General features: G+C 39.1%; 1 protein-coding gene across 1 annotated transcript in view; it reads left to right on the top strand.

Annotated features, from left to right (window-relative positions):
- Positions 1-23,018, top strand: part of adgrb1a (adhesion G protein-coupled receptor B1a) — a 134,335-nt gene that overhangs the window by 4,426 nt on the left and 106,891 nt on the right. The window contains exon 2 of the mRNA XM_062991273.1: positions 22,681-22,839. Coding sequence (XP_062847343.1) covers positions 22,681-22,839 — 159 coding nt within the window. The remainder of the gene's footprint in view (positions 1-22,680; positions 22,840-23,018) is intronic.

The following is a 23,018-nucleotide window of genomic DNA, read 5'->3' as shown; positions in this document are numbered from 1 at the left end:
GTCCATTTTATCAGCTCCACTTACCATATAGAAGCACTCTGTAGTCCATCTGTTTCTCTGCATGCTTTTTTTAGCCTGCTTTTACTCTGTTCTTCAATGGTCAGGACCCCACAGGACCACCACAGAGTAGGTATTATTTAGGTGGTGGATGATTCTCAGCCCTGCAGTTACAATGATGTGGTGTGTTAGTGTGTGTTGTGCTGGATGTTTTTGGTTGGTGGACTATTCTCAGTCCAGCAGTGGCAGTGAGGTATTTAAAAACTCCAGCAGCATTGCTGTGTCTGATCCACTCATACCAGCACAACACACACTAACACAACACCACCATATCAGTGTCACTGCAGTGCTGAAAATGATCCACCACCTAAATAATACCTGCTCTGTAGTGGTCCTGTGGGGGTCCTGACCATTGAAGAACAGCATGAAAGGGGGCTAACAAAGCATGCACAGAAACAGATGGACTACAGTCAGTAATTGTAGAACTACAAAGTGCTTCTATATGGTAAGTGGAGCTGATCAAATGCACAGTGAGTGTAGAAACAAGGAGGTGATTTTAATGTTATGGCTGATTGGTGTATTATATAGCTCAATTTAACAGATTTTTTATCTTGTAACTCTTTGCTCTACTTGCCACTGTGTGTAGTTACCTCAGTGGTAACTTTTCTGCAATGGCAGACCTCACCGATAAGTATCCAGTTGGTGGATTGGCTGTTCCTCTCCTTTTATAGGACTGAGTAGCTGGCCCATTCATTCTAACTCCTTCCGTTTTGTCCAAGTTGGGCTGTGGATGTTTGATTCTGGATTTCTTTTGATATTTTTATTCGTTTTTGTTATTTTAGCCACCCGTTGTCATTTTCCTTTTTGATTTGTAGCTATTTAGCCACAGTATTCTTCTGCCTTGGTAAGCATCTTGAATATTGGATTCACCTTTCAAAACCTTGCAAGTGCGGGGCTTTATTTGACACTTTTAAAACAAGGTACGCCCCACCTTGTCACAGAAGAAGCCAGCCAGTACGTGAAATCTAGTGAAGCTTATCCAGGGTGAGCGTACCATCGGGGGTTGATAACTCCAAGTGAGCAGCTCTCTTTTCTTTGAGCCTGTTTTTATTTTTGCTAGTGTCTATGCAGCTTGAAGCACGCAAATGCCTTCTCTGTGGGCGTTTGTTTTCCTCCCTCCTCCACCTGTTTGGGATGGCATCTGTTACTACGGCAGCACTATAGATGCTTATACCTTGCCTCCCACCCCTTCTCAATTGGTGTGATTCAGCTTCCGGAAATAAATTCCAGAGGATAAGGAACTTTGGTAGCTGTTCCTTTTGGAGGGGCCATGTAGCTTGGCAGGTGGGCGCCAATTACAGTATCATGTAAACCTGCTGTGCCATTTATCTCCAGCAGGTATGGCATAGAGCTGATGACTGACTTTGTTAGTTCCTTTATTCGGCAGTCTCTGCACCTTATCGGCTGTTAATTTGCTTCAGGCAGAGGTGGGTCTCTTTAATCACAGCTTTCTTGCCAAATGGCTTTTCTGTTTACATCTGTTTCTTTCTGAGACCATGATGCCAGCCCATTTTTTCCACTGTCGCTTATGTGGGCACTCTATATTTTTTCCAAGGAAACTTAGCCAGTGTTGTGGTGACACTCTTGACCAAGCAGCCTCCAGAGGTGGCCTGACAGCACCTTTATGAGTGAACCCAACATGTATCCACTATAAATGTGGGCTGTGTAGTGGCTGCTCTGCTCCTTTCATAGCCACTTTTGAACTCTTTCCCATTGTTGGGGAAAGCAAGCCTATGATTAATTGTGTGTAGTGATTTGTTTATTTATATATTTATTTAAGGGGGGATTATGTGAAATTATTTTTCCCATTTTTCTTGTCACTCGTATTTTATTGCTCTGTAATAATTTCTGTTACAGGCAGAAATTCTGGATGAAAGTTGGCTATTTTTACTGAAGATTATCTCATTCTTGCATTCCTACTAAACTGCCAAGAGCTATGAATCCTCAAGCTGTCGCACGCTCTTTCATGTAACACTCCCTCTTAAAAATTCAGACACATGCAGTGTAGGTGACTGAAAACTGTTGCGAGGGCACCAATCAGTGTGGAGGTGTGTTATATGTCTGTTTGGCCACCTGTGGCAATTCGTGGGCTTCTTTAGCATTCTTCAGCGGTTCTGACATCACGCTGAGGCTACCCGACCTTAAAAAAGCTATGAACATGGTACTTATCTGTGCCGCTCCTCTCTCTTTGTCTTTCATGATGGAAAATGTCTTTTGCTGGCTCACTATCTCTCTGGCCTTCCTCACAACCTCAGGGCTAATTAAAAATTCATGTTTTAATTAAGCTATTTTACTGCTGCTCCATGCATCAGATAATAAAAGACCGAGCCAGCTATGTGTCGCAGCATGTGTGTAAGTACTGAGTATGCAAGTGTCAGTGTTTTGAGTGTGTTATTAGGAAAGCTATTGATTTTTTAGCTATAATTAGGCATCAGAGGCGGAAAATTGAAAATTTTCACTTGTCTCTCTGGTGATTGGAGCTCATTGCTCAACTGTGAATAGAGAATAATGTGCTGTTAAAGCATTTTGTTCTCTGCCGAGAATTCGCTCACGTTAATGACAGGCAGGTCAGCTGTGTTCATGACTTAAGCCTAGTGCACGCTACTCAATCAGCTAAATGTGAGAGGTTTTTATATAGTACTCCTCATAATTAATGCATTTAGCTGTTTTAGCTACACCCATTGCTAAATTAATCCATCTATGTGTGACACCCATTTGGGGAAGGCTGTATCCTCTACATAGGTCTATTAAGATGTCCATCAAGACATGGACTGAGAGGGTGATTGGAAGCTAGGCCTTCATGTTTAAACCACGTTTAACGTTTTTTTTTTTTTTTATGGAATGACCTAAAATTCCTTCATGCTCACTCCAAAATATAGTTAAAAGCCTTTCTAGAAGAGTAAAGGCTGTTAAAGCCAAAAGGAGGACAGTGGCCAGTTGTATATTAATAGGCTTGGTCATCTAATGGAATGCTCAGCAAGCTTAAGGTCAGGTGTTCACATACTTTTGACTACATATTTTTTTATTTTCCAGACTGCCTTTAAACCAATAAATCTACTGCCAATTATAGACACATTGATGCCATTTGTCCATTTTGTGTAAAGAATTGTATTTTTTGTTTATTATTCTTTAATTTATTATTTAAAGCTGTGGACACAAGACACCAATCTATCATGGGGCCTCGGGCACATCCCCCAAACATAGCCAATCACGTCATTATGTAGACGCTTGAGCTGGCAATAGCACCTCTGGGGGTTTAAACCCTGGATCCCAGCAGTATTGGGCTAGCACAGTTTAGTGCTGTGCCACCTGAGCGCCTATACATTGCCAGGCTGTTAAATACAGCACATGAACTAGGCTGCACTGTAAAGCTGCAAGTTAACAACAGTCTACAAAATAATAATACATTAGAACCAAAAGTATAAGGATAGGCACAAAGGCACAACTGGATTTGTTAAATGTTTTTAAGTCAACTCACTGCTGCAACACAGTCTTCTCCTATAATACTTAATATGATTGGAAAATTTAAACAGAGGAATATGAAGGTTCCATTAATCAAATATCCACAGGTTTTTAATGGGTTCAGGTCAGGGCACTAGCAGGCTATAGCAAAGTACTGATTTATTATTAATGTATATATCAGTACATTAATACTGGTCAGGGTCATGGTGGGTCTGGTTTCACCAGAAACAATGCACAATGCAGCAATACAACCTGGACTGGATGCCAAGCATGGGGTTCACTTGTATAAGAACCCTGGATCCCAGAGATGGTGAGCTATTAAAATATACCTCTGCGCCACACGAGCACCCTCAGAAGTTGCATCAGAAAGTCTGTGATGCATTATCAGGGTCTTTGGAGATAAACACCTTCAGAATATTAAGTGTTTTCTGTTTTTTAACCTTTTTTGTCTTTGCATCAACTCCAGTTGCTTATGTTTGTAGTTAAATGAAATACTAGGCTTTGTTCTGTCACACCTTTCAAATAGTTTGTTGGTATGAAGGTAAAGGGTGTGTTAATTCCACTGTCTGGAGATTTAACTGTGATTACTGGATGATTTTGTACCTCTTCTAGTCAGGTTAGTTACAGCTATTGTTATTTTCAACTTTATTATTATTGTCCCTCCATTATAGATGGGTATATTTATGTATAAATATTTGTATAGTGATTTTGTTCATGTAAATTTATGGGGCTGCCAGTCATGACACTAATTTGTTTGGTCTAAAATACGTATTTTGATATTTATTTATAATTTCTTGGGCAGCACAGTGGCTCGTTGGGTAGCACTGTGGCCTCATAGCAAAAAGGTCCTGGGTTCGATTCCCAGGTGGAGTTGTCCGAATCCTTTCTGTGTGGAATTTGTATGTTTTCCCCGTGTCTGCGTGGGCTTTCTCCAGGAGCTCCTGTTTCCTCCCACAGTCCAAAGACTTGAAAATGATGTGAATTGGAGATACAAAATTGTCCATGACATTAAAGACTGGAACTGATGAATTTTGTATAAAGAGTGATGTCTTGTCATGAATGTAAACCAAAAAATCACGTTAAAATCCTAATAAATATTTGTATTTCTTAGGATACATTTATTTAAATGTCTGATTTCAAGATATTCTCAGCTTTGCTACCAGTCAGCTGCAAAAAACGACCAATAAGAATAAGCTGCCCTAGGCACCTGTACAGAAGTGGAGGAATGTGGAGACTAGTGCATGACTCTCCGTGCGTGAGACTGGTGAAATGCACAAATCCACAGCAGTATGGGCAAATAAGAGGGCGTAGATTGACTGTGCACGTGTTGGATGCATCAGGCAAATGCAATCAGGGTCCCCAGCAGCGGAAGGCGGAATCGCTAAATTGGGAGACAAAGGAAGAAAACGCAGGTAAAATATTACAAAAAGTATTTTTATTTCCTTTTTACCCATTATTACTAAAAATACCAATAAATCTGGAGCTAAATGATCATTTTAATGACCCACAGTATGAATGGTTGGTAATGTACAGTGCATTCAAGTGTTAAACTGAAAGGCAGATCTTGACACTATAATTGGATCTGATTAAAAGCTAGACTGAAGTTTTTCTGCGCTAGCATTTCTTCAGTCCCAACAAATGTCTTAATGAAGACAGACTGTCTTTGTACTTTTCCAAGTGTAAATCTAGTGAATGTAAACATGATGTCTCCTCATGAGGGCTGACACTCAGGTGTGGGTCTACCTGTCCCCCTTTCTCTCTATACACACACTTTTGAGCCTGGCTGAGCTCTACCGAGGAGGCCCTGGAGAGCGGTACCTTAATGAACATGTCCCCTCCCATCTGCTAGACAGACCAGCAGCAGAGTCCTGTAGCGTGTGTGTGTGTATATGTGTGTGTGGAGGTGGGTAAGACAGCAGAGCTCTCAGGGCTTTCAGCCATCCTCTCAGTCTGAGTCACAGCTCTAAAGAAAAACATGTTCAACACACATGAACACACACACACACGCCACAGGACCACTGAGAAAAAATGAGAATCAGGAGAATAAGTGGTACAAATTGTTTAATGGTGTGTTTAGGACTATTTGGGTGTCCACTTATCTAAAGGGCATGCAGATGAGGTTGTAGAAATATCTCAGGAACTCCAACATGCCACAGACAGAATCCAAGTAGTTTCCATAGGAACACTAGCCTACCGTTATACTGATGAGCTACGTCTTAAAGCCTGTACGTTGGAAGCAGTCTTCACACTAAAGAAATGCTTCCCATCATTGGTTCTATCTCTGAGTCACTATGTAGTTCTGTATGGCAGTTTCTCTACAAACAGCTTTAGAATGATAGGCACCTTTATGGATATCTCTTTTAATTATTGACACCTGAAGCAGAAGAGACACTCTGTGTTCCAGACACCACCCTCAATGGTGGGCTAAATTAGATTTCGACCTAATGTAAGTCTACTGCTTTGAACACACTATTTAAGACATTGTGTGTGGATAAGGCAGAGCCCTGCAGCCTGCATCCCCACTCTGTCTGCAGCCTGATACAGAGTTTTGAAAATGTAACCAAATATTTAATGTTGAGTTATATTATGCACTAGACCTCATATTATAAGGATTCAATTCTTTTGTTGACATTTTATTACTCGTACCTTCAGACTGCAGCGCTAATCAAGTGTCAAACAGATTTAAATTTTAATATTTGTTTTATTTAAGAAAGTTTTTTTTTTCTTTTCATTCATGCATTTCGGTATCCAGTTACCCAGTCGTATCTCCTCCATTGCTTCAGACCCCTATCCTGGCCGAGGAGGGCAGTACCTAATGAACCCTTGGCCCCAAGGCAAATGATTGAGGCATGTTTGAGCACTGCTAGCAATTAATGCTTTTAGGCAATAAAAACTATACAAATAAAGATACATAATGCATGTCACTTTGTCTCTTTGTTTTGTTCAATAAGAACTCACAGTTTAGTTTTGATTCCAATGTTTAAAATTAATTCCAGTGGAGTTTTATACTGCATAAAAAAATTGGAAACCACTGCTTTAAACATTTCCACATTAATAAATAAACAATGCCAATTTTTAATTATTAAAAAAAATGAATTAAAGTATTTTATCATTAATATCTTTAAACAGTTTCCACACTTTTTAAACTCTATTTATTAAGAATTTCAAAAACAAATTCCATCATAGTCACCGCTGATGCATTTTTCCAGTGTCGTACCAACTTCTTAATGCCATCAGCAAAAAACGCGTACCCACTGATGCACCGCTGCATGAAAATCTTCCCCTCAAAGCTTCTTTGAGCGGTACAAAAAGGTGGAAATCAGATGGTGCTAAATCCAGACTATAAGCTCTCTCAATCTCTCAGACACAACCAATTACACAACTCCTGCTCTCACCGTTTCCACAGAAAATATAAAAGTGCGGAAACTTTTTGAAGATCATTCGTATTTTGCACTTTGCTGACGTATCTTAAACCGTTGTGCCCTGAGGAGAAACTCACAATAATCAGTACAACGCTATACTGACTGATCACATGATCAATATATATTTTCTAGAGGACACTAGAGAATATTGAATCCTATTTATATGTATGGGCCTTTGCAGTCAACAGATTTACCACTTTTAGAGTGGCGTTAGACAACACTCCGCATCTCCATCATTTATATACCATCTCAAGACAAACCTTTTAAAAGAATGTTGGTCAATATTCCTTTTTTTACCTGTCTGTACATGTGGACACACATGCTCACACACACACACACATGCTCACAGACACATACAAACAGACATCCGTGCAGATGCTCGGCTCACTCAGTTTAACTGCTTTTGTAGTAATTTGGATTACAGCTGTCGGACTTTCACATTGATGCCTGAATTAGGAGCAGTTTCAGTGTGGAATTAAATGGAGCAAGTCTGATTGGCTGTGCACCATGTGGAACAAATGAGAAACAAGAAGGAAGGACTCACAGCAGTGAATCTTACCTCATCATGTCTTCCCATCACACACTGCTGCTTGTCCTGTTGATACTGTCTTAATGACAGGCAATTCTGTTTTTATTATATAGCCAGATTTAAAATGACTGAATATTATGTGTATATACACCAATCGGGCCTAACGTTATGCCCATCTTCCTAATATTGTGTTGGTCCCCCTTTTGCTGCTAAAACAGCCCTGACCCATCGAGGCACTCCACCTTGACTGGTCTGCGGCAGCCCCCTACGCAACAAACACTGATGCACTGTGTATTCTGACACCTTTTTATCAGAACCAGCATTAACTTCTTCCGTAATTTGAGCTACAGTAGCTCGTCTGTTGGATGTGTGTGTGTATATGATGTATATGGATGTGCATGTATGTACATGTATGTATATATTTTTTATTTTTTCAGGTAAAGGATCTTTTAAATATGACATCCTGTTTTACTAGGGAATGCATATATGACACATTTTCTTAGTCATTCAGCCACATAATTACGATACTAGAATGCAATTAGATAATAAAATAAATCCCCAGATCCACTATATAAATTGGTTTAATTAAGATATTTTAATTGCCTGAACTTTAATGAACCCACCTAAAATAGAACGCAGGTGTAGTTTTGCCCTCGCTTGGCAGGATTAGTGTTAGAGATTTTTAAAGATGGTAGCATTGTGGGTTACATAGCTTTGTGTTAACAATCTGCTTAAAGAAATGTAATTTTGGACTAAAACTGGGTTCTTGGTTAAATAAAAGAGAAATATAGCTTCTTGTCAACGAACTGTTGTGGTAGATTTGGTTATATACAATCTCCCCCACTGTGATCAGCTCATATGAAGCAAACACAACCCTTTGTCAAACACAATGTCACTGATCCTCAAGGATCTTTGAGGTTTTGGGGCTTTAAGGATTTGAATCTTCTTAGAATCCATTGCATCATCACTATAAGATTTTAAAATAAGATTTTAAATCTGCCTGCATCTGGGAAATGGTTGGATATTTCAGTGTGGCAATAATCCAATTATCATGTCTGAAGCACTACATTATGCTTTTATTAATAGCCATGGTAAAATGCTTGATTCTGTGGTAATTTAAACATATTTGCTTCCCACCAAAAATGCTGTAGAGGAGAGTCCACAGGAAATGACTTGAAGTCTGGATGATCTGAAGAGCTTTTGTGTTGATGAGTGCATTCAAACTCTTCTTTCCCTTCTTTCTTGGATTAAATTAACTTAAATTAAACAAGTTTATCAAAAGCTTAACTATGATATTAAGCTAATTAACTTCAAAGCAAGTTTTTGTGGTCACACTTTTCCTTTTTTAACCTAAGGTGCCAGTATGCTACATCTGGCTGTATATGTTTTATGTAGAGTGAAATAGAAGTGATGATGAGCACTATTTTCCTGATAAAGATCGATGTGTGTGGAGAAAATAAGAAAAGCCTGGTATTTTGCTCCTCACCTTTGGCCCATCTGATCTGATCCTTTTAGCGAAGGTGCTTTTGATTTTCAGCCGATTTTTTTCTCTTTTCGTTTTTGCTGAGGAGAGGCATCCATCTTCGAAATTGAAACGTCGACTTGCCTGACCCACTGCTGCAACTAAAGAATGCTCGACCAAATGCATGTTTTTATTGCCATCACACTTATCTGTTTGCTTTTATTTCCATTATTATTCAACCTTACTGCTTTTGATAATGGTTTCTTTTATATGCACTATAATCGACTCTCTCTAGGAGTTACTCAGAAACGGTTTTCAGATGATGAAGTGGAGCAACTGAATCTATGTTATTACATTTTTACCTCCAACATATGATCAACTAAATGCATTTTGATACCTATTTGCCTCCAGAATTGCTTTAATGCTTGATGGAATGCTGTCAACAAGTTTTATCTGGTTTTTGGTTTTTTTGCATGTCCAGTCATCCTTCTTAAATGAAGTCTTAAAGTTCTTTTAATAATCCAATTAATTCCAATCAAATTATCATCCAGACCACCCAATGAGAATAGGTCCCTGCTGAGTCTGCTTCCTTTCAAGGTTTCTTCCTATAATTTTAAGGAAGTTTTTCAAAATCATCTTTTGTCTTACTTTTAACTGAATTTACTTACCATATAGAAGCACTTTGTAGTTCTACAATTACTGACTGTAGTCCATCTATTTATCTACATACCTTTTTAGCCTGCTTTCACCCTGTTCTTCAATGTTCAGGACCACCACAGAGCAGGTATTATTTAGGTGGTGGATGATTCTTAGCACTGCAGTGACACTGACATGGTGGTGGTGTGTTTTTAAATACCGTGTCCACTCACTGTCCACTCTATTAGACACTCCTACCTAGTTGGTCCACCTTGTAGATGTAAAGTCAGAGACGATTGCTCATCTATTGCTACTGTTTGAGTTGGTCATCTTCTAGACCTTTATCAGTGGTCACAGGACGCCGCCCATGGGGCGCTGTTGGCTGGATGTTTTTGGTTGGTGGACAATTCTCAGTCCAGCAGTGACAGTGAGGTGTTTAAAAACTCCAGCAGTGCTGCTGTGTCATATCCACTCATTCATGTACAACACACACTAACACACCACCACCATGTCAGTGTCACTGCAGTACTGAGAATGATCCACCACCCAAATAATACCTGCTCTGTGGTGGTCCTGACCACTGAAGAACAGGGTAAAAGCAGGCTAAAAAAGTATGTAAAGAAACAGATGGACTACAGTCAGTAATTGTAGAACCAGAAAGTGCTACTATATGGTGAGTGGAGCTGATAAAATGGACAGTGAATGTAGAAACAAGGAGGTGGTCATAATGTTATGTCTAATTGGTGTAAATTGTATAAATTTATACAATAAATTGTAAAATTATTTTGTCGACCCACACCGCGTATACTCTTCACTTATGTTTCAGTATTCAGTTAGTGCTGTTGGCGGCACGGTGGCTTAGTGGGTAGCACTGTCGCCTCACAACAAGAAGGTCCTGGGTTCAATCCCCAGGTGGGGCGGTCCGGGTCCTTTCTGTGCGGAGTTTGCATGTTCTCCCCGAGTCCGCGTGGGTTTCCTCCGGGTACTCCGGTTTCCTCCCACAGTCCAAAAACATGCCACCAGGTTAATTGGAAACACTGAATTGTCCTATAGATACCTAGTCCCAAGCCCGGATAAATTAGGGAGGGTTGTGTCAGGAAGGGCATCCGGTGTAAAAAAAAAATTGTGCCAAATCAATGAGCGATGAGGATGACTCGCTGTGGCGACCCCTGAAAAAGGGAAAAAGCCGAAAGAAGAAGAAGATTCAGTTAGTGCTGTTGCCTCACAGCAAGAAAGGTCTGGGTTTGATCCCCCCAGCCGGGTGACCAGGGTCCATTCTGTGTAGATTTTTCATGTTCTCCCTGTGTCTGTGTGGGTTTCCTCTAGATGCTCCAGTTTCCTCACACAAGTCTAAAGACATGCAGTCAGGCCAATTGGAGCTTCTAAAATTGCCTTAAGTGTGAGTGTAGATGTGTGTGTGTGCTTTGTAATGGACTGGCAACCTGGGTCCAGGGTGTTTCCTGCATTACGTCCATTGAATCAGACCAATCATGACCCTGACCAAGATAAATTAAAGTAAAACATTTACATTTTTGGCATTTAGCAGATGCTTTTATCCAAAGCGACTTACAGTTGTGACAGTATACAATCTAAGCAATTGAAGGTTAAGCACCTTGCTCAAGGGCCCAACAGTGTCATCCTGGCAGAAGTGTGGCTTGAACCAGCAACCTTCTGATTACTAGTCCAGTACCTTAACCACTAGGCTCCAGCTGCCCTACAGACAATGAATGAATGAGCCTGACAGTCCTCCAGCTCTTACTGAAAAAAGCATCTCCATAACAATATACTACCACCACCATAGTTTACAGTCTGGAAAATGTTACATGCCTTGTTAGACATATTGTGAAAAATTCAAAAGCACAAAAAAAATGTTTTGTAGGATCTTCTGGTAAATGTAACAAGCCCACCTGTCGTGTGTCATGACTTGAAATCATGTCCTTCTACCATGCCAAATATGGGGTCATGAAGGCTCAGATGATTGACATGTCACACCTTGGTTTTCTTGGAGTAGCTTTCTATATTGTGACAACCAGGTTTTACTTCTGCTCTATTCCTTTTCTATCCACTTTGTTCGTTGTGGGCTCATGTTCTTGTGTCTGTTATCTGTTATAGCCATTATTTTGGATATTGCTTTTAGTTTTTTAAGGCAGTATTGTTCTACCTTGGTCAATGTTCCTGCAAATTGGGTTTATTTTAAATTTCTAGAGGGCTACACCTGGCACCTCATTGGCAAGATGTGATCCATCCTATTAGAGTAAAAGCTTCTTTTCTTGCATTTAATTCGTCAAGTTTATTAGGTGCAACATCTTCAACTCAGTCAGCATGATGTCAGTGTCACAATAGCCATTCTGACAATTATCCTTCTTGGTCTTTGTCTAATTTATGAAAGTGTGCCTGACCTAAGCATTGTGGCTGTAATTTAATCTTTATGATGGATTGAGCAAAGCTTTAATGTGTTCATTACACAATACGGTCTTGTATCCTTTTCTATGTTGTTTCTCCCTAATTAGATCTGTGCCTTGTTATGAAGGCTCTCAGAATATTCTTGTACATTTCTCTGACAAAATGTTAGACCTTCTCAGCATGAGATCTTATTGCATGGATATCTTGTTTTACCACCTGGTTTGCTTGTCCTCTGCAGCATCTTTGTCTTTGAGTTTATAAGAATTGTAAAGTAATGCATGGGTCAAAGAGGAGCAATGTAGCAACAGGAACAGACCTGAGTTGTGTTTCCTGCCCCTGGAGTGAGATTAATTGACAGCAAGGGATTGTGAGTGCAACTGTTCAAATATTTATTCTGAGCAGGATAGAGACCGCAGGCTCACACCCAGAGAAAACATTGGATTAAACTTGTGAGAGAGATGAGTAGAGAGAACTAAGAGTCCCTGGAAATTCCTAGTGAACAAGCATACACTGGATGTGTACAGGCTGGACTGAGGTGTCTGTGACAATTTGCTCAGTGGTAAATTGTTGGCCTCTCAAAAACACCCCGACACAGAATTAACTGACTTTGGACTGCCTGGTAACCTGCATGGTGCCCAAACATCATGTCAGCTGCCAATACTAGGCCCTCATGGGCTTTACTATATTTGCCTCTCCGTGCACTGCCCATCGGGAAATATTTTCATAGCCAAGGATGGGCCTGGAAAAGGCTAACACATGCAGGCCCCATGGGGGTTTTGTGTTAGTGTTCCCAAGCCCACACTACCCTCAGTCAGGCCAACAGGGACATGTTTTCTTGGCTATGGATATGCACATTAGAAATGTTCAACAGTCTTCCTTTAGTAACACGAACCCCCCAAAAGTGCTTAAAACAAAAAACAGCAGTCAATATTTGTGCTGTGCCCCAAGCCACACCAACAGAATCTGTACTATATAGTATTTTTCAAATTAATTACATTTTTAAATTAATGAACTGCCAATAGTGTTGTAGCCCCAGTGAATGTATTCAAGTTAGCATTTATCTCATTTAGCATGCAGGCTAGCTAATTTGTTTACAAATGTCAAGTCAAATTTATTTGTATAGCACTTTTTATAATAGGTATTACCTTAAAGCAGCTTTGCAAAATGAGTGTTAAGAAAAAACACCATTAAAATTACAAAGAAGAAACCTTAAGCAGAACCAGACTCAAGAAAAACCAATCTTCTCTGGGTGGCCTAGAGGATAATTTGAATGAATTAGAATTAGATTAAATAAACCAGCTATATCATATAATATTTTTTCTTATAAAGGTTATAACAAGTGAAAAGCATAAAGAATTTATTTGTGTTCATCATCCTTCAGTTCAGTCTGTGGTCTTCAAACTTGCAGGCTTCAGCCTCAGGTGGGTAAAAAGGTTCACGTCAGAACCACCTAAGGGTCATAAACAGATCTAAGTGGATCTAAGTGTTAGGTTGCCTGTTTGAGCTTTCCATCGAGCTGTCTGTCATTCCGTCATTGAGCTTTGTCATAGATTGTGGCTACTCGTCCTTCACTACCACTAAGACTCAGCTTATATACATAACTGTATTCGGTGGAGCTGCTTCATTTAAACTTAAATACTCATTTAGACTAGTCAGACTAGTCATCTGTGATAATTGTATGTGAATGAATTTATGAAATGTATGAAATAAATGAATTTATGCTGACAGGGTGGCTTACTAGCATAGGCTTGCTTTATTAGCAAGTAGAAAGCTCTGAAATCTCAGGGAAGATATTGTTATCTATCTATAATAAATATGTGGCTCAAAATTTTAGGGCATTATTTTAGTTTGATTTTATTTTAAAAAAATTTAAAAAAGATTGTTATACAAGTTATCTCTTTGTCATAGATTGTGGCTACTCATTCAACTGTATCCGGCAGAGCTACTTTATTTAAACTTAAATACTCATTCAGACTACTCCAGGTTTCAGTTAGACAGTGCACTAAGACAGATATAGTCCAGGTTTCAGATAGAAAGTGCACTAAGACAGTTATAGTCCAGGTTTCAGTTAAAAAGTGCACTGAGACAGTTATAGTCCAGGTTTCAGTTAGAAAGTGCACTGAGACAGTTATAGTCCAGGTTTCAGTTAGACAGTGCACTGAGACAGTTATAGTCCAGGTTTGAGTTAGACAGTGCACTGTGACAGTTATAGTCCAGGTTTCAGTTAGAAAGTGCACTAAGACAGTTATAGTCCAGGTTTCAGTTAGAAAGTGCACTAAGACAGTTATAGTCCAGGTTTGAGTTAGACAGTGCACTGAGACAGTTATAGTCCAGGTTTCAGTTAGACAGTGCACTAAGACAGTTATAGTCCAGGTTTCAGTTAGACAGTGCACTAAGACAGTTATAGTCCAGGTTTCAGTTAAAAAGTGCACTAAGACAGTTATAGTCCAGGTTTCAGTTAAAAAGTGCACTGAGACAGTTATAATCCAGGTTTCAGTTAGAAAGTGCACTGAGACAGTTATAGTCCAGGTTTCAGTTAAAAAGTGCACTGAGACAGTTATAGTCCAGGTTTCAGTTAAAAAGTGCACTGAGACAGTTATAGTCCAGGTTTCAGTTAGAAAGTGCACTGAGACAGTTATAGTCCAGGTTTCAGTTAGAAAGTGCACTGAGACAGTTATAGTCCAGGTTTCAGTTAGACAGTGCACTAAGACAGTTATAGTCCAGGTTTCAGTTAGACAGTGCACTAAGACAGTTATAGTCCAGGTTTGAGTTAGAAAGTGCACTGAGACAGTTATAGTCCAGGTTTCAGTTAGAAAGTGCACTAAGACAGTTATAGTCCAGGTTTCAGTTAGAAAGTGCACTAAGACAGATATAGTCCAGGTTTCAGTTAGACAGTGCACTGAGACAGTTATAGTCCAGGTTTCAGTTAGAAAGTGCACTGAGACAGTTATAGTCCAGGTTTCAGTTAGAAAGTGCACTGAGACAGTTATAGTCCAGGTTTCAGTTAGACAGTGCACTGAGACAGTTATAGTCCAGGTTTCAGTTAGACAGTGCACTAAGACAGTTATAGTCCAGGTTTGAGTTAGAAAGTGCACTGAGACAGTTATAGTCCAGGTTTCAGTTAGACAATGCACTAAGACAGTTATAGTCCAGGTTTCAGTTAGAAAGTGCACTAAGACAGATATAGTCCAGGTTTCAGTTAGACAGTGCACTGAGACAGTTATAGTCCAGGTTTCAGTTAGAAAGTGCACTGAGACAGTTATAGTCCAGGTTTCAGTTAGACAGTGCACTGAGACAGTTATAGTCCAGGTTTCAGTTAGACAGTGCACTGAGACAGTTATAGTCCAGGTTTCAGTTAGACAGTGCACTAAGACAGTTATAGTCCAGGTTTCAGTTAGAAAGTGCACTGAGACAGTTATAGTCCAGGTTTCAGGTAGAAAGTGCACTAAGACAGTTATAGTCCAGGTTTCAGATAGAAAGTGCACTAAGACAGTTATAGTCCAGGTTTCAGTTAGAAAGTGCACTGAGACAATTATAGTCCAGGTTTGAGTTAGAAAGTGCACTGAGACAGTTATAGTCCAGGTTTCAGTTAGACAGTGCACTGAGACAGTTATAGTCCAGGTTTCAGTTAGACAGTGCACTGAGACAGTTATAGTCCAGGTTTCAGTTAGACAGTGCACAGTTATCTGTGGTAATTTTATGTAGAATTTCAGCTTTAGACTTCAGTGTGTATAGTAGTTCTTATTTTAATCTACATTTATTGTTATTTTATTTGAATTATTTAGATTAATATTAATTAGATTATTAAAACATTGTTTTTGAGAATGTTTACATTTACAAATGGCACAGTGAACAGACACAGTTTCAATAGGTCAGGCCTTGAAGTTTGTAGGTGATTCACAAACTGTCGGTTTAGTCTGTTTTTCTGCTGCCTGGTCTCGGCTCTGGATAGTCAATTACCACTATCTGCCGCTACACTGACACCATAAAGTCTGTCATCTAAAGTGCAAGAAATAAAAGCAGCACCCTCCCATGAGGGGTGGACATCATCTCGCTTCAAAACACCAAGACTTCCTTCTAAGGTGGATCAGTTATGTACAAAAACAATGCTGTTTTCTGAGCCCTATTTAGACATCCAGCAGTTCAGTGATAACACCTGCACTGAATTGGTAACATTTGAGACGGATCCTTTAGGGTTTCTGCTGGTAATCTCAGAAATGGATGCGTGCATTCAAGAACAGCAATGCAAAGAAATCTAAACACTTTACCAAATGAAATAGATTTTAGTATGTTATTACCATTATTAAATTCTAAGCAATTTCTTTAATAGTTATAGAATATAATAATTATAATAGAATATAATTATTTTTAGATGTTGTTAGCATAAAGCAAACATTCAGACAGTTAGATTCTGAGTAGCCTAATGTATTAATTCCAGGTATAAAATAAATAAAATTTTTAATCTCAGCAATTCATTACATTTGAATTATGTATTTATTGTGTTTTATTTATTCAATGAAATGATATTTTATTTCTGCAATGCTGAAGATGCTTTACAAAAAACATTATGCTTGATGTCCTGGGTTCAATCCTTGCTTTCGGTCACTTGTCTGTGGAATTTTGAATGTTCTCCCTTTTTCTGCGTGTCCTTTAAGTACTCTGGTTTCCTCATACCTCATGCATAAGGTAAACATGATACACTTAAATGAGTAAAAGTGTGAGTGTGTGCATTTCTTCCTTACATTTATTGTTTCCAGGTTTTGAATTGTTTGAGTCAGACCTAATGCACCTGACCAGGGTTAAGCAGTTAGTGAAAATGAATGAATAAATGAATGAATTTATGCTGACAGGATGGCTTACTAGTATAGGCTTGCTTTATAAACAAGTAGAAAGCTCTGGAGTCTCAGGGGAGATATCATCTAAAAAAAACTATTTGAATAATGATTGTGAGAAGCTTAACATTGTAGATCTTATTAATGCACCATAAAGATCAATTAATATTAAACGTAACTTTTTTAGAGGTTTTGTTGGAAGTTGGTAGGTCTGTTTTATTTATTTATTTGTTAAATGTTGTAATTACTGGTTAGTTTTTTGTGTGTTTCAAAAGAAAGATGATGTAAAATTCATCTGTTATTTTAAAACTACTAATATGATACATTTTTATTATTCTGTGATTCTTTGGGTGATAAAAATCTATGATTTTTTGTATGATTTTATTCCAGCGTGGGCATCTATGATTCATTTTCTTTCTCTCATTTCTCGTCATTGCACTTCCTGCTCCCACTTCTCCACCTTCACGTTTCTCTTAACCGCCTGTGAGCTCTGATTCTGTCTGAATGCTGTGTGGATGGTGTGTGCAGTAGTCTTAGACTGTCCTCTGGGTGTCAGCAGTAGCCGTGTGTTGTAGATCTTGCTACATTTCACAGTGCAATCTGCACACACACTAGTGAATGTACACTTTACATTACATCTTATTGTGTGGCACATCTTATTGTGTAATCATAAGCAGAGGCTTCGTAATGGATGGTTTCATAGTTAAGTGGTAATTAGTATGGATGATACCGGAGTGCTCTGTAACTGGAGCTCGGCCTCTGCCAAGCCTTTAAACGGGAAGCAGAGGTGACTTTGTGGATCATTACAGCGGAACGGGCATATAATAGATTCAGAAATCCCTTTTTGCACATCAAATTGTGTTGTGAGTTTGATTTTTAATGTATTTAATTGCTATTTTACCCATCAATGCACAATTATTTACCAATAATTATGAAGTAAAAACGTGTTTTAGCCTTTTTCAAAAATGTTTCAAAAATAAAATCTGTAATCTATTATTTACAAAATTATTTGAACCAAAGTAATAATAATGGTAACCATTAAGGTAATAATGGTAATTATTTAGACAAAATAATTTAGAATGACTTATTTCATTATTTAGATTAATTGGATAGTCTGATTGGATAGATAGTGTCAGTGAACTGCCATGTTCAGGTCTCTCCACAGATGTGATGAGATTTAAGTCAGGACTCTGGCTGGACTTACCACAAAGCCAAGCTAGTGTTGTTTTGGGTTTATGCTTCAGGTTGTTGTCATGTTGAAAGGTGAACTGGATGAGGTATAGAGATGGTTGTCTGTCTAGATAGTTATCTTTTATTTTTGCATCTCTTTATGAACTTTTGGTGCTTTCAGAACACATTTATTTATTTATACATTTACATGATCTAATTACTTAATCCTGGTCAGTTTGTACAAAGCAGAAATACACTCTGAACATGACACTTATTCATCACAGGGCTTGATGTGAATGGAAATGAAGTACCCAGAGAGAGAATGCAAAACACCTAATAGACAGTTACAGGAAACAAGGATCAAACCCAGATCCCTAAGACCCATGTTGCTTTGCAACTTCTACCAGCTGTACCACCCACTTCCTATTTATATTTGATGTAGCTGCCAAATTCTTTAGCATTAACAAACAATAGAGGCACTGTGAGCTGTGATTTCCTTTTACTGCCTGTAGAGATGTTTTTTTTCTAATGCTTCACTGCTGTCCACGTTAAATGAATAGTTTGTCCTGAAAATGCTTTAGCTTCATTTATTGTGTACACCATTCCAAAACACTTTTAACTTAACAGACATCTTTGGATTTTTAGCCATGTTTACACAGCATATATAAATAACTTTTCTGGCTACAATTTAAACTGCATTGTAATTAGACTAATTAGAATAGAATACCTTTATTTGTCATATATACATATACATGTGTACAGTACAATGAAACATTTTTCCGCATATCCCAGCTGGGGAAGCTGGGGTCGCAGCAGAGGGTCAGCCATTGTGCAGTGTCACTGGAGCAGACAGAGATAAGTACCTTGCTCAAGGGCCCAACAGTGGCTGCCTGGCAGAGGATTCAAATCCACAATTTTCTGATTGATAACCTAAAGCTCTACTCTCTAGACTACCAACCTCCAGATTGGCAGATGGTGTGATTTGTCAATCCCTCTTGATTGACAATTACCTATGCCTTATGAGAGTTGATTCGCATCAGGTGGAAGATCCCCCTGTGTGTGTGTTTCTCCCTTTCATTTTTGTCAGCTCCTTTGTTTGCAAAATGTTTTTCTCTAAAGCTGTGATAGAGAAGAATGGATGGATGGATGGATGGATGGATGGATGGATGGATAGATGGATAGATAGATGGATGGATGGATAGATAGATAGATAGATAGATAGATAGATAGATAGATAGATAGATAGATAGATAGATAGATAGATAGATAGGTAGGTAGGTAGGTAGGTAGGTAGGTAGGTAGGTAGGTAGGTAGGTAGATAGATAGATAGATAGATAGATAGATAGATAGATAGATAGATAGATAGATAGATAGATAGATACTTTATTGATCCCGTTGGAATAAAAGTGATGCCAGATTGCTTGGTCCACTCTTGTTTGCTGTGGTTGCTGAGCTATGGTCTGGTATATTTTCCTGTGAGGACCCACTCGTAAATCTACTTAATGCGAGGGTGTCAGTTGGTAGTGTTGGGCTTCAGCTCACTTCTGCACTATCCCTGTTCTTTCCACTTACTCTGTTGCAGGTTGTGGATGTTTTTTGGCTTTCATTTAGTACTTTTGCCACCTCTTTTAGATGTGATTAGTTTTTTTTTTGGTGTAAGTTCTTTAGCCACCACTTTACAGGTCCTGCCTCAAGTTTATCTTGAGATAAACTCTGATTTTGCAAATATCATATTTTGTTTACTACCTAGGGTCAAGAAACTGATGACACCATGAGTAGTGGTTTAATATGACATAGTATTTTGTACAGTTGAATGTGGTTTTAGGTAAATAAATGTGATATAAATAAGTGGTTTATCTTTTATGCACTTAGGTCAATATGCTATTATGGGAGGATGGGTCGATTTGCCAATATTACTAATTATATCCATATTTTTTAGATTTTAAAAATATACTTAGTTATTTTTATTTTACATAGATTATTTTACCAGTTCAGACACAGAAGAAGAATGGACAATAGAGAGGAACACAAATGGGCATGAGTTTAAAGATGATAAACCCACTGTATGAATTTACTGGAGGTACCACTTGGCCAGAGAAGCAGTGAATTATTAAAGGCATAATAAAATGTCCTTGGGGTGTGGAAGAGAAAACATTACATTATTCTTTCTCCCTTTTCACACCAAGCCTGTGATTGCTGAGCCGAATAAAAAGTTCATATTCACGGCCCGTTTTTTACCGGAGGAGAGAATCTTATCTCCGAATGGAGTTTTTTTTTTTTTTTCACTCGCTTCTCCTAAAAGCTTTCATTTGACAGCCTTTCTCCTCTCGTTCTACCATATTTGCCAGCTCTCTCACTAATCATAAGTCCCATTTGTTTTAAATAAGTCTGGAATCATTCAGAAGGGAAGCTGAAGGTTATTTCACTCAGATTTTACTTCGTTAGTGTTCCCTCTGGGGATGTGACAGGCCCGAAATGCTTTCTACAATCCGCAAGTGATGGCCGATCTTGCTGTTTATTCTGTTTGTGATAAGTTGATGGAACAATCTGGCTGAGAGGGTGACTTGTACGTGAAGTTAATCAGGCTGCAGCTGGAAGTTGCCAGGGTTCATTTCTTCATTTATAATCATCGCTGGCTGTATGGATTGGATGTTTTGTTGTGCGTTTAGGGTCGGTCGTTTATGAATTGGGATCAATTATGGTCCGTGGCAGGTGAATTTGCCAGCAGCGAATCCAGTTTTAAAATAATAATCGCTCATTCTGTGTAAGCAAATTGATATTGATTCTGCTTGCTAATGTATTTTACCAGCCTTAAGTCACTTTTTTATGTATGACAATTTGTGGACAACCAGCATCTTAAAAGCATATCTAAAAGCAGATGCATATTAATGTTTTTGGTGGTTTTGAACTGGGAAAACCAACAAGCTAATGGTTAGGTGTCCATTTACATTCTTTTTTATGACTGCATGATTAAAACACATGTTTCTTCATCCACGAAGTTCATGTGTGCATTGTGGTTTTTTGGACAAAATCAGCCAGGTCAAGCATGTACCTTGAATAAATCATTTTAACGTTGTATCAGGGCCTTCAAATTCCTTGTTAGTGGCTATTGGTCTGCCTGAAAACCTAAAGAGCTGCCCCACTGCCTACCTATGCAGCTGCCTACATAGAAAGGATTCTAATAAGACATAGAACTTATAAGGCAGATTATTTAAATGCACTATACAGGCAGCTATTATGTCATCAAATTCCCTTGCAGTTTTAGCTTACTAAGCTAACACTTAGCTTCAGGCCATTCAAACCAATGGGCTGAGTTGTCACAACCTTGTAATGTGCAAGCTAACATATCTCTCTGTGTAGTGAAAATGGATAAACTGTCACTAACAAGCATTGGATGCTCCCTTGTTATTCAGTCTGAATATTGCTCAGAATTAAGGCATCTCAGTAGGCAGCATTTTAAGGCATCTAAGAATGTAGACAGCCTACTTTTCAGGAGAGTTCATAGGATGATGTAAAATGCTGTTTATGTAGATAGCTCACTAGGTTTTCAGATAGACCCAATGACTGACAACAGGTGGTCACATTTCTGTGTAAGCAAACTTAAACTGGTATCATCTAGCGTGCAAGCAAATTTAGGCTGGTGCAAAACTTCACCATTTAAAGTTTAAGTGCCCCAACCAAAGCCCAGACTTAAACTCAATCAAAACTCTATCTGTAGAGAGACTTTAGTGAATAAGAAATGTCATTTTTTTCAGTTTTTAGGTTTTAAAAACTAGTACTCGGGGGCACGGTGGCTAAGTGGGTAGCACTGTCGCCTCACAGCAAGAAGGTCCTGGGTTCAATCCCCAGGTGGAACGATCCGGGGTCCTTTCTGTGCGGAGTTTGCATGTTCTCCCTGTGTCTGCGCGGGTTTTCTCCGGGAGCTCCGGTTTCCTCCCACAGTCCAAAAACATGCAGTCAGGTTAACTGGAGACACTGAATTGCCCTGTAGGCGAATGGGTGTGTGTATGAGTGTGTATATGTGTCTGCCCTGTGATGGACTGGCGCCTGGGCAAGGTGTTACTGTGTGCCTTGCGCCCATTGAAAAGCTGGGATAGACTCCAGCACCCCAAACGCAACCCTGATTGGATAAGCGGTTAAGAAAGGGAGTAAGAAAAAAACTAGTTCTCAGTATATTATGGTTAATTATGTGTAGATGGGTAAAAGAAGGACAATTATTTCCATCCAAATTTAAATCACAAAGTGTAAAAACAATAAAGTGTGAAAAACGTCAAAGGGTCTAAATACATTTTTTTAATGCACCGTATGTCTATTTTATATCTGGTCATTGAGGTTCCATCATGATATCAGACCTTGTTCTCCCACACAGTTGATTTGTGAGTAATTAAAAATGTCTGTGCCCGAGCATGGGCTGGCTTCATGTTCTATTCATGCAGATTAATACATATTTGTCGGGCCTGTGGGAGCGACAGGCATCTTCAGCTATTAAACATTCATGAGGGTGCAGGACACAGAGAGGCACATTCTACTGGTATTTATGGGCTTATTCTCACATCCTTGTGCTATAGTAATGGATTGCAAAACGGGGCACATCATTGCTGAGCAGGGACGCCTTAATGACAGTGCAATTTAATTCAGCTAAATTAGGGGTTTGCTCCAGGAAGACTCCAGCTAATTATGTGTGTGTGTGTCTGTGTGTGTGTCCAGGAGGCTGGAGTAACTGGGGAAAATGGAGCGAATGCAGCAGCGAGTGTGGTGGAGGTGTTCAGACGCGCACACGGGTGTGTCAGTCACCCCCAGAGGAAGTGCACCTATGTGCTGGGGTGCTGGAGGAGGGTCAACCCTGCAACCCACAATCCTGCACTGGTGAGTGGTACTTTTGTTTGTGTCACTATCAGTCTACAAACTTTAAACTCTTTCTATGCATCAGGTACATTTCATAATCCTCAACAAATTAATGTTTGAAATGAACACATTATCTGGTTAAAGTAATTTGTTTATATGGACATTTTGGTTCTGCAAGTCAGTCAGGAGTCAAAACATGT

This window comes from Trichomycterus rosablanca, chromosome 3 (genome assembly GCF_030014385.1).
Source record: "Trichomycterus rosablanca isolate fTriRos1 chromosome 3, fTriRos1.hap1, whole genome shotgun sequence".
NCBI lineage: Eukaryota > Metazoa > Chordata > Actinopteri > Siluriformes > Trichomycteridae > Trichomycterus > Trichomycterus rosablanca.
The sequence above is the reverse complement of the archived record's forward strand: the minus strand, read 5'-3'. Positions and strand labels throughout refer to the sequence as shown.